General features: G+C 34.5%; 2 protein-coding genes across 2 annotated transcripts; both read right to left on the bottom strand.

Annotated features, from left to right (window-relative positions):
- LOC104721432 (anti-sigma-I factor RsgI6-like) lies at positions 597–2,935 on the bottom strand. Its single transcript, XM_010439410.1, has 6 exons — positions 2,869–2,935; positions 2,716–2,762; positions 2,411–2,630; positions 2,165–2,328; positions 1,165–2,052; positions 597–1,054 (listed from the first exon to the last, which is right to left on the bottom strand). Exons 1-6 carry the CDS (start codon positions 2,915–2,917, stop codon positions 689–691), a joined length of 1,734 nt encoding a protein of 577 aa, XP_010437712.1. The 5' UTR covers positions 2,918–2,935; the 3' UTR covers positions 597–688.
- Positions 8,872–11,401, bottom strand: LOC104721431 (anti-sigma-I factor RsgI6-like). Its single transcript, XM_019231751.1, has 6 exons — positions 11,318–11,401; positions 11,090–11,170; positions 10,770–10,989; positions 10,524–10,687; positions 9,526–10,413; positions 8,872–9,397 (listed from the first exon to the last, which is right to left on the bottom strand). Exons 1-6 carry the CDS (start codon positions 11,399–11,401, stop codon positions 9,035–9,037), a joined length of 1,800 nt encoding a protein of 599 aa, XP_019087296.1. The 3' UTR covers positions 8,872–9,034.

The following is a 12,043-nucleotide window of genomic DNA, read 5'->3' as shown; positions in this document are numbered from 1 at the left end:
AAAATACCAATGCATAAAATTATGTAGAAAGAAACGCAGAATACGATAGCTAACCTCTTGTTTGGCTGATTAACTCGATATTGGGTGTTGTTGGGAGACAAAAGACTATGTTTTTACAATCTATACATAAAGAAATGCATATATAAAGAGATGTTCCTGTTTTATCATTTGACACTAAAAAAGGAGATGAATTCATTAAATTTCCGATACATTCTTCAAAAGAGTTTGACCACTAAACTAGTCTTTTTTTCCTTCTTTTTCTTTGTCATCCCTCATTTAGTCATTACTTTGATTACTAAATATATTTATTATTTTTCGACGTCTTAATATATATATCCAATGTAAGTCAGTAGATTAGTTTTCCACTTCCAAAATAGAAACGACGCATCTGGTCAAACTTCCTGCGATTTTGACAATTAATGTTGGGTCGAAACATAAGAATGTATGATTGCATGAAAAAAAGATTTGGCTTAAGCAAAGAAATTTATACGAAACAACAACGTTTAGAGAAAGTTTAGTATTATTGATGATTAAATCCCTTATAGTTATATCATGGAACCAACTCAATGATGCTAAAATGAAAGTTTCGTCTCACACAGCTGCTACAATTCAAAACAGACAATCTTCAACGATTTTTCGCTGAGAATCAAACTATACCCAAATACAAAGTTGTTGTAAACTTAGCGTCTCAAACAGGTAAGACAAAAATAGATGGTTGGGACACTGAAGAGGAGGAGTCATCAGGAGTCAACGTAAAGTTGTAAGAAGCTTTTGATTTGGTGGAGGGCTGAGATATATTGAGGACATAGTCACCCTGAAAAAGTGAAGCCTCAAAGAATCCATTAGCATCAGTGACTCCTGTGGTTTGACTGCGAAACCCTCCCCATTCACGTAGCAGTTTGTCCACGACGTCTCCGGTGGGTAGGTTTCTGAAGTTTCCATCGGTGAGGCACATTCTGTAGCAACCTGATGGAGAATATCCTGCCCACATCACTATTCCTCTCACCTTTGGATGCGCATGGCCTTCCCTTAGAACTTGCTCGAAATACTTGGCCTGCAAGAAAAACAAACACCAAACAGGGGAGAAGTGCTCAAACTCCATTTTAATGGGGATGAAATAACAAATGAGGATTCAATAATGATAAGAGAATATAATTAAGTTACCCGGACATTGTCAGGCGCATCAACGTCAACCTCAGTAAGCCAAATAGGCAAACCAGTGGCACCAAGAGTATCAAGAGCTGATCTCATATACGGAATGTTAGGAGTGCTAAAATGAGACTCAAGACCGATCCCTAAAGGAATGTTTCCAGCAACCCGGATAGATTGAAGCTCCCTAAGCTTTTGCAAATACCTTGCTGGACTAGAACTTTGATCCTGAGGTTGCTCTAATGTATTGTATTCATTCATGAACATTGTTGTCCGTGGATCGAAGGCATGAGCCATCGAAAATGCGTTATAAGAGGTTTTATAACCCAACTTACTCTCAAAGAAGGAGAAATGGAGATTCTCATTCACAACATCCCAACTCGCAAGCTGGCCTCTGTATCGCGATACCACCGAGAAAACCCTACGTTTCACGGCGTTGTAGAGATCGTTACCGGAGAGAGATTTCACCCATCCAGGTTGATACTTAGGGTCGTCCCATAAAATATTGTGCCCACGTACAGCGACGCCGTGCTGCTTGAAGAATCTCAACATCGCGTCTGCGTTCGTATAATCCTCTATGCCTCTTACTCTTTCTGTGCTGTACCATTTCATCTCGTTCCCAAAAGTTGTCACGGTAAATCTTTTAGTGAACCAGTTTTGGTATGCTTGACTCCCAAGTATGTTATTTTCTACCGCGCATCCGAATGGGAATCCGAGTCGCCTCTGTTCTATGGTAATGGTTGCGTTTGGTACCGTCTCGCCTTTTTCATTCACGACTTTGATCTTCACGGCACCTTTTCTTTCCTTGTCAATGCTCTGCTCGTGGTGAGAGTTCCACTCTTCTTGTGTGAAAGGTTGCAAAGAGACGCTATCTACCCAAATCTCAACCGTTGTGTTCGCGCTCTACACATGACCATGGAAATATATATAGGTTGAGAAAGAGAAGCTTTGCAAAATTTAGAAATGTATATAAACAATCGAGACCATGAATATGCTTTTGTATATACATGCACACCTCGAAGTAGAGATCGGCAGGACCAGATTCATCAACGGTGAGACCACCTTTGAGCATGGACCAGCATTTGGATTCAGCAACAACCGAACCGGCATGTTTATATTCATCATTCTTCTTGAAAACGGCGTTTACAGGAGCGTTTCCTACGCTTACTTGTAACCAGGCTACAAGTACAACATAATAATACATGAAATGATATTTCTATAGAGTGTGCACCAAGAAACACAAATTTAAAATTACTTATACCCGAGAAAGTGTGGAGAATTCCTTTTTCCAAGTAAACCTTCTGTGAGACGCTGTCGATAGATTGATTCCTCTGTGTGGCAACGACAAACTTATTACCTCCGAATTCTCTGAAATCAACTTTGGCGTTTCCGAATTGTGACCAGCTCTGTGAACCATTTTGCAGGTCAGGATTCACGATGATCCCTCCATTGTATTGTGGTTTATTAGGGATCTCTAGACACTGCACCAAGACGGAAAAAAAAAGAAGAATCAGAACAACAATTTCCAACGTACATGTCTAACTAAATGAACAGAGCATTGCTTGCCTCTATTGTTGCCGAGTAATCATAAGGGACAGACTTTTCTTCACACCCTGCAAAGTGGTAACGACGTTTAATACAAAAAAAACTATTTTCTCATTTATGATAACTACAGAGTAGAAATATTGTAAAATCATAGGCTAAGATGAGAAGAACAACTTGATAGAGAAAGAACGCAGAAGGCAAGCAGCAGCAGTAGAAGCTTCATTGCAAGACCTAAATTAAGAATTACTTTGTTTTGCTGATGATTGAGGGTTTCATTAATCTACTAGTATGTTTTATAGTCTTGGTATATTTAGTTTACAAGTAAAATACTGACTATATTTTACATTTATGGAAACTTTTATCAGACATGTTTTTCAAAATAAGACATGTAGTCAATAGGATAATTAAATCCCAGTCAATAGTCAATAAAGTATGAGGTATATTCAATCTAATATTCTAAGTGATTTTAGTCTTTATGAGATTTTAAATGATTTTGATGATCTTAGGGAAGTTGATATGATTTATTGTAAAATTCGTTCAAATCCCACCTAAAACCATAAGATTTGGATTTTTATATTTATAACTAAGAAATCCTCTCAAATTCTCTATAATCTCTAAAAACTATTCAAATCCAAATCCACAAGCTGTTTTGAATAACAATGGATTTTAAGATAGATTTTTAAATCATTAGTTTAACAACAGTGTATTTCAGGAGACTTTTTAAGAAACTTTTTAAAATTCAGAATTGAATAACATAAGATTTATAAATTTTACACAAATCACCTAAAATGTCAAGTTGAATACACTCATTTTTGGTTCAAAGTTCAAACAGAAAACCAATGTATATGTGAACCATAACTATTATATTTTTTTGTATCAACATAAATATGATTTTGGGTTGTAAAATTATATAGGAGAAGGCTTCCATTGATATTCTTATGGATCTACATGATCTACGCCTAATATTGGGTCAAAAATATGTTTGTTTTAAAAAATTTCCGTAAAATAATATGTTCTTCCTACATTTTTAAGTTTTTAATTTGCCTAAACTAAATTGATGTATATATACACTATGTAAGTACTCCACTATATATATATATGTTAGGATAAAATTAAATCAATACATTATAAGAATAATATTCAAATAAAATAAGACTTAATTAAATAGTTAAAAGAAGTTATATATTATTGTATTGATTATGTATCAAGGCTTAAACTTAGGAAACCAACCCAAAGATGCTCATGGCCCATGGGAATACACCCTTTCACAATTTTTTTTTAAAAAAGACTATCTGCCTGCCACAGTTTTTCACTAAGGGCAATCCTATCGATTATACACCCATTTGGATGTCAAAAATTTTAATTAAGAGAAATTTATCATATATGCCATGTACAGTTAGAGGTGTCAAAATATGTCAAGTTTCATCGATCAACTCAACTCAATCCAACCCATAAACCCTAATGAGTTAACAAAATTTATCCTAATGAGTTCATGAATAAAATGAGTTAATGAGTTAATTGGTTTAGTGGATCAAATGAATTGAGTTTTCATGGGTAATAGTTTAACCATTTAATACATCAATTCTATTTATATTGAGTCAAATAGTTAAACCGGTTAAATATAACAAAAAATCTGTAAACCAATTAAAATGTATAAACCGATTTGCTCTGATTTTTTCCCAAAACAGCTTCTTCGTGATTTGAGGTTGAGGAGAAAAATAGAATTTGGATCCGATCTCCGCCGGTGTGAACAACTCCTCTCATCTTCGCCGGCGTGAACAGCTCCTCTCATCCTCGCCGGCGTGAACAGCTCCTCTCGTCTTCGCCGGCGTGAACAGCTCCTCTCATCTTCGCCGGCGTGAGTTCAGGTTTGTACTCTCTCTCCCTCCCTCTCTCCGTCTGTCTTGGTGTCTTTGTTTCTCTCTCAGTCTCTCTGTCTCATGGGTTTGATTATTGATTTGGTTTCTCCTTTAATCATTGAAATCTCGAAGTGGGTTTGATTTTTGGGTTTTGATTTTTTTCTGGGTTTTGATATTTTGGTGTTTGTGTATTTATGTGGCTTGTTCTCTTGATTTGGCTTGTTAAACAAAAGATTATAGTGACTGATTTGGGGATTTGAATAACTTAGATTATAATCTGAATTTGGGGATTTGAATAACTTAGAATATATATGATGCCATGTATAATGTTGCAAGAGAAGTTGAATTTTGGTAGACCAATGGCCTCTAAAAGCACCCAACACTTGTGTGATTCCTCAAGCATCTCCTTATGCATCTTTATGGTTGATTCTATGTGATATGGTTACTTGAAACTGTTATAGTTTCTTCAAGCATCTCTCGGTCTCTCTGTCTCATGGGTTTGAATATTGATTTGATTTCTCTTTTAATCTTTATGGTTGATTCCTCTAGGACTACAACACTTTGTCATATTCATTCTAAGAAGAGTCTTATTTGTTTTTTCTATTTTTCTAGATCAATGTACAGTGAAGATGCATATTCTCATGGCGGGGGTGGTGGGCAAACTTCAGCAGATACATCCCAATCTAAAAATATGGTAATTATTTCTCGTAAAAGAAGTAGGACCTCAGAATATGAATGAAGCTTGACTATGTTTTACACTTTCTACTTTCTTATGCAAGTTGAAAGCTTGACTATGTTTTACACTATATACATTTATCTTTATCGATTCTATGTTGGTTTATCTGGGATTGTGACATGTGTTTTTGAGAACTTTTTCTTTTCTTTTGTGTGTAAACATCATTGATAATGTAATTTGTTGAGTTAACCATTTAACTCATTAGATTAAATGAGTTCATTGGTTGACCCAACTCATTTATCTAAATGAGTTGGGTCAACCTATGAACTCATTTAATCTAAACTCATTAGGTAATGAGTTGAACTAAGTTGAGTTAATCATTTTGACACCTCTATGTACAGTACATTTCTTTAAAGAAAATGTCATTTTCAATTAAACATTTTCTAAAATGCCATAGGTCCCACTTTGATTTATTGAAAATGACAAAACTGTCCTTCTTATATTTATTTCTCATTTCTCTCCCTTCTATTCTTATTTTCTCGATCTCTCATCTTTCTTCTTCTCTCTCACGTCTCTTTCTTTTTCTTTCTTCTTTCTTTCTTTAAACTAAAGAATTTTTCAAAAACACGATTTTGGTCTAACCCACAACATGTTTTGTTCCGTTCTGGAGATGCTCCCCTCAATGTTGAGTATAATATTNTGGCCTCTAAAAGCACCCAACACTTGTGTGATTCCTCAAGCATCTCCTTATGCATCTTTATGGTTGATTCTATGTGATATGGTTACTTGAAACTGTTATAGTTTCTTCAAGCATCTCTCGGTCTCTCTGTCTCATGGGTTTGAATATTGATTTGATTTCTCTTTTAATCTTTATGGTTGATTCCTCTAGGACTACAACACTTTGTCATATTCATTCTAAGAAGAGTCTTATTTGTTTTTTCTATTTTTCTAGATCAATGTACAGTGAAGATGCATATTCTCATGGCGGGGGTGGTGGGCAAACTTCAGCAGATACATCCCAATCTAAAAATATGGTAATTATTTCTCGTAAAAGAAGTAGGACCTCAGAATATGAATGAAGCTTGACTATGTTTTACACTTTCTACTTTCTTATGCAAGTTGAAAGCTTGACTATGTTTTACACTATATACATTTATCTTTATCGATTCTATGTTGGTTTATCTGGGATTGTGACATGTGTTTTTGAGAACTTTTTCTTTTCTTTTGTGTGTAAACATCATTGATAATGTAATTTGTTGAGTTAACCATTTAACTCATTAGATTAAATGAGTTCATTGGTTGACCCAACTCATTTATCTAAATGAGTTGGGTCAACCTATGAACTCATTTAATCTAAACTCATTAGGTAATGAGTTGAACTAAGTTGAGTTAATCATTTTGACACCTCTATGTACAGTACATTTCTTTAAAGAAAATGTCATTTTCAATTAAACATTTTCTAAAATGCCATAGGTCCCACTTTGATTTATTGAAAATGACAAAACTGTCCTTCTTATATTTATTTCTCATTTCTCTCCCTTCTATTCTTATTTTCTCGATCTCTCATCTTTCTTCTTCTCTCTCACGTCTCTTTCTTTTTCTTTCTTCTTTCTTTCTTTAAACTAAAGAATTTTTCAAAAACACGATTTTGGTCTAACCCACAACATGTTTTGTTCCGTTCTGGAGATGCTCCCCTCAATGTTGAGTATAATATTTTCTCAATTTTGAGTTTCTTCTGTTTGTTTCCTTCTTTAGTGTATCAGATCTGATATTTGACCCAATTTTTTTTTGATGGACCAGATCCGGTGGACTAAATATGCTTTCCTCAAAGCAAAGTAAGATATTTCTCAATAAGATCGGTACATGCGTCAGCAGGTCTTAGGGTGGAGAAAATGGTTTCATGTTATTGATGGACAAGTATCACCAACCAAGTGGACATAATTTGGGTGGACAAGTGTTGTCAACCAAGCGGATCTGGTCTACTAAAAAGACCACTAAGAGAGCAGAAGACATAATTTGGGTGGACAAGTGTTGTCAACCAAGTGGACATGGTCCACTAAAAGAGTAGAAGACATAATTTGGGTGGACAAGTGTTGTCAACCAAGCATATCTGGTCTACTAAGGAGACCGAAAGACATAATGTGGTGGACAAAAACCTGTTCAGATGTTAAATCTAGTCTACTGGAAACACAATAAAATCGGTCAGCAGACATGTAGGTGGACAAATAAAGTCCAGCCAAGTGCATCTTGTCCTCTTCAGAAATCGAATGACAAATTTGGATGGATTAAATCTTATTGGGCGTTGGATCTGGTCTACTAGAAATTTGAAACGCATGCCACTCTTCCAATTTTTTTAAAAAATTTACTCTTCTTTAATTCAAGGGCAAAAGTGTCTTTTACTCCTATGGCATAAAATAAAAAAGAGTTAATTGGCATTTTGATACATTTTTGAAACATAATTATCAGAATGATACATTCACAATTTACAATTAGAAAAACCCACATTTGACATTGTTTGTCTATTTTTCCTTCCCTTTTTTGCCATTCAACAGTCTTATGAATTACATTTGCTGCCATTGTACCTTTTTTTTTCCTTATTTCCTTATTTCTCAAATAATTATTGATATATTTTTTTTAGAAAACTTCTTAGATACACAAAAATCTATATTTTTTTCTTTACAATTTGATATGAATTTTGTTTAATAATTTTTAAATATATTATATACATCTTTTGTATCCGTACACATTTTTAAGTGTACAGATACCTATACACCTTATTAAGTGTACATGCGTCTGTACACATAGTTAAGTGTACAAATGTCTGTACATCTTTTAAGTGTACAAATGTTTAGACACAAGTGTACAAATGTTTATACACATTATTAAGTGTACATATGTAATTTTTACAAAATCATTGCAGTACACACATTTGAAACCCTAATTATCAAACAAATTACATCTGTACACTTAATAATGTGTACAAGCATTTGTACACATTATAAGGTGTATAAACATCTGTACACTTAAAAAAGTGTACAGATACAAAAATGTAAAAAATATTTAATATTGTTAAATAAAATCATCAAATAAAATGCATATCAAATTATAAAGAAAAAACATAGATTTTTTTATGTGGAAAAAATTTGGAAACAAAAGATATATTAATAAATATTTGAATAATTAGGAAAAGAGGAATGTGATGAAGAAAAAAAAGAAAAAAAAATAATCATATACAGAAAGAGAAGGAGAGAGAGAAATAAATGTAAAAGGGAAAAAAAACAAATCCAAAAATAAAGAGACCTTTACTCGTAATTTTGCACATTTGAACCCATCCCACATTCTCTATCTCACACCATCTGTATTACACAAACAGTATATATGGGGGATTTTTTTGATTTTAAATAGTAACTGTACTATAAAACCTATTATGTTTCCAAAATGTATTGTTTTGCTAAGAAACCCAATAAAAAATGGTATTTCTAAGAAGAAAAAACTGGAAGTGGCATTTCTTATAACTTTAATTTTAAAAATGGCATTTCTCACTAAATTTCCTTTAATTAATAATATTTAATTTAATTTAATTATTTAATTATTTTTTTAATCTATCTAACCAATAAAAAGAGGACAACAAGAGACCCAATGTCTTATTTGTTCTTGGCAAAGATACTTTTCTCTCATCTTTCCACATTTTTCTTTATCTTTTAATTTTTTTAATTCTTTTTGACCCTCTATGGGGTATGTCCAATGGACATGCTCTAAGGATCAAACTGTTCAAATACAAAGTAGTTGTAAAGTTGGCGTCGTCTCAAGCGGGAAAGACAAATATAAATGGTTGGCTCTGTGGAGAGGAATCATCAGGACTCAACGTAAAGTTGTAAGAAGCTTTTGAATTGGTGACAGGACTAAATATATTGAGATCATAGTCACCATGAAAGAGTGAAGCTTCAAGCAATCCATTAGCGTCAGTGACTCCTGTGGTTTGGGTGCGAAACCCTCCCCATTCACGTATCAGTCTGTCCACGACATCTCCAGTGGGTAGGTTTCTGAAGTTTCCATCGGTGAGACACATTCTGTAGCAACCTTTAACAGAATATCCTGTCCACATCACTATTCCTTTCACCTTTGGATGCGCATGGCCTTCCCTTAGAACTTGCTCAAAATACTTGGCCTGCAAGAAAAACCAAACACCAAACAGGTGAGAAGTGCTCAAACCCTATTATAATGGGGATGAACAAATGGGAATTCAATAATGATATTTTTTGCCTACTTGTATATAAGAGAACATAATTAAGTTACCCGGATATTGGGAGGCGCATCAACGTCGAGCTCAGTTAGCCAAATAGGCAAACCGGTGGCACCAAGAGTATCAAGAGCTGATCTTATGAACGGAATGTTTGGAGTACCGAAATGAGACTCAAGACCGATCCCCAATGGAATTTTTCCGGCAACCTGTATAGACTGAAGCTCCCTGAGCTTCTCCAAATACCTAGCTGGACTAGATTTCAGATCCTGAGGGTACTCTAATGTATTGAATTCATTAATGAACATTGTTGTCTTTGGATCGACGAAATGAGCCATCGTGAAGATATTACGTGAGGCGTTAGGACCCAGCTTGCTCTCAAAGAAGGAGAAATGGATATTCTCATTCACAACATCCCAATTCGTAAGCTGCCCTTCGTATCGCGAGACCACTGAGAAAACCCTTCGTTTCACGACATCGTAGAGATCGTTACCGGACAGAGGTTTCACCCAACCAGGTTGATACTTAGGGTGGTCCCATAAAATATTGTGCCCACGTACAGCGATGCCGTGCTGCTTGAAGAATCTCAACATCGTGTCTGCGGTCGTATAATCCTCTATGCCTCTTTCTCTTTCTGTATCGTACCATTTCATCTCGTTCCCAAAAGTTGTCACGGTGAATCTTTTAGTGAACCAGTTTTGGTATGCTTGATTCCAAAGTATGTTATTTTCTACGGCGCAACCAAATGGGAATCCGAGTCGCCTCTGATTTATGGTAATGGTTGCATTTGGTACCGTCTCGCCGTTGTCATTCACGACTTTGATCTTCACGGCACTTTTTCTTTCCTTGTCAATGCTCTGCTCGTGGTGAGAGTTCCACTCTTCTTGTGTGAAAGGTTGCAAAGAGACGCTATCTACCCAAATCTCAACCGTTGTGTTCACACTCTACACATGATAACGGAAATATGGATCATCATATATAGGTTGAAAGAGCAGCTTGCAAAAATGTATAAATAAAGACAAGCAATCGAGAACATGCTTGTGTATATGCAAACCTCAAAGTAAAGATCGGCAGGACCAGATTCATCAACAGTGAGACCACCTTTGAGCATGGACCAGCATTTTGCTTCAGCAACAACCGAACCGGCATGCTTAACTTCACCATTCTTCTTGAAAACTGCGCTCACGGGAGCGTTTCCTATGCTGACTTGTAACCAAGCTACAAGTATAACAGAAAAACCCATCAGGTGATACTTCTATAGAGTGTGCTTCAAGAAAACAAAATCAGAAATTATTTATACCCGAGAAAGTGTAAAGAATTCCTTTTTCCAAGTAAACCTTCTGTGAGACGCTGTCGTTAGATTGATTCCTCTGTGTGGCAACAACAAACTTATTACCTCCGAAGTCTCTGAAATCAACTTTGGCGTTTCCGAATTGTGACCAGCCTTGTGAACCATTTTGTAGGTCAGGATTCACGATGATCCCTCCATTGTATTGTGGTTTATTAGGGATCTCTAGACACTGCACCAAAACGAAAAAGAAGGAAAAAAAAAAAAGAATAAGAATCAGGACAACAGTTTCCAACGTACATGTCTAACTAAATGAACAGATCATTGTTTACCTCTATTGTTGCCGAGTAATCATAAGGGACGAACTTTTCTTCACACCCTGCACAAACGTTTCCATACAATAAAATTATTTTCTATATCGATTTTCCGGTTGATAATAACTAACTAAAAATTCAGAAGTCATTTCCTGTGGACGAACAGAAAAAAAAAAGATAAAAACACGGAAAGAAAACGTAGAACGTCCCAATAGGACAGTTTAAATAACATAATAACAATAGTACGTAGAGTAAAATCATGAAATAAGATGGAGAACAACTTGATAGAGATAGAACGCAGAAGGCAATCAGTAGTAGTAGAAGCTTCATTTCAGAATTAAGGGATCAAATTTTTTGCTGAAGATTAAGGGTTTTCAATGAAAACTTTTCATTAGTATATATACAAACTATTTTTTTTAAGTCTATGAATATTTCATTGACATAAGTATATCTTTGACTATAAAAGTCTATACTTTTACTTTTGTGAAACTTTTACTGCATGTGATTTATCAAAGAAAAATTAATAAGTCAGTATATAGAAATATGGAAAATAAAATGTATTTAATGGTATAAATATTAGTCAACAGTCAATAGATACTTCTGTTTAAATTTAGTATTGGTTTGAGATTTAAATAGAGTTTTAAAGATTTTAAATGTTATGTAGAATTTGTTGTTATTAGATTAAGATTTTGTTTAACTCTGTTAAAATTTCGTGTTATTAGTTTGTGATTTGTAAAAAATCAATTAAAATCTTAACAAATTTGGGTTATTGGATTCTTTTATAAAGTCATTAAAATTTTTGTGCTATTCAATTAAAACAAAAGAATCCAGAATTGTTAATGAATTCAATTATTATGTTATTGTTTCATGATTTTAGATATTTTCTTTACAAAATAAAGTCATGGAAAGTATTACAAAAATATAGGACTGTTTGTAGGGGTGGGCGTTCGGTTTTTTGGTTTGGTTTCGGTT

This window comes from Camelina sativa, chromosome 11 (assembly GCF_000633955.1).
Source record: "Camelina sativa cultivar DH55 chromosome 11, Cs, whole genome shotgun sequence".
Taxonomy (NCBI): Eukaryota; Viridiplantae; Streptophyta; class Magnoliopsida; order Brassicales; family Brassicaceae; genus Camelina; species Camelina sativa.
This window is presented reverse-complemented; position numbering and strand designations above follow the sequence as displayed.

Coding starts and splice junctions, on each gene's coding strand:
- LOC104721432 (XM_010439410.1), bottom strand. CDS start 2,917: ATGAAGCTTCTACTGCTGCTGCTTGCCTTCTGCGTTCTTTCTCTATCA. Junction 2,631..2,715: donor ATTACTCGGCAACAATAGAG/GCAAGCAATGCT, acceptor GTCTTGGTGCAG/TGTCTAGAGATCCCTAATAA. Junction 1,055..1,164: donor ATGCGCCTGACAATGTCCGG/GTAACTTAATTA, acceptor TTTTTCTTGCAG/GCCAAGTATTTCGAGCAAGT.
- LOC104721431 (XM_019231751.1), bottom strand. CDS start 11,401: ATGAAGCTTCTACTACTACTGATTGCCTTCTGCGTTCTATCTCTATCA. Junction 11,171..11,317: donor ATTTCATGATTTTACTCTAC/GTACTATTGTTA, acceptor AAATCGATATAG/AAAATAATTTTATTGTATGG. Junction 10,414..10,523: donor CTGCCGATCTTTACTTTGAG/GTTTGCATATAC, acceptor TATCATGTGTAG/AGTGTGAACACAACGGTTGA.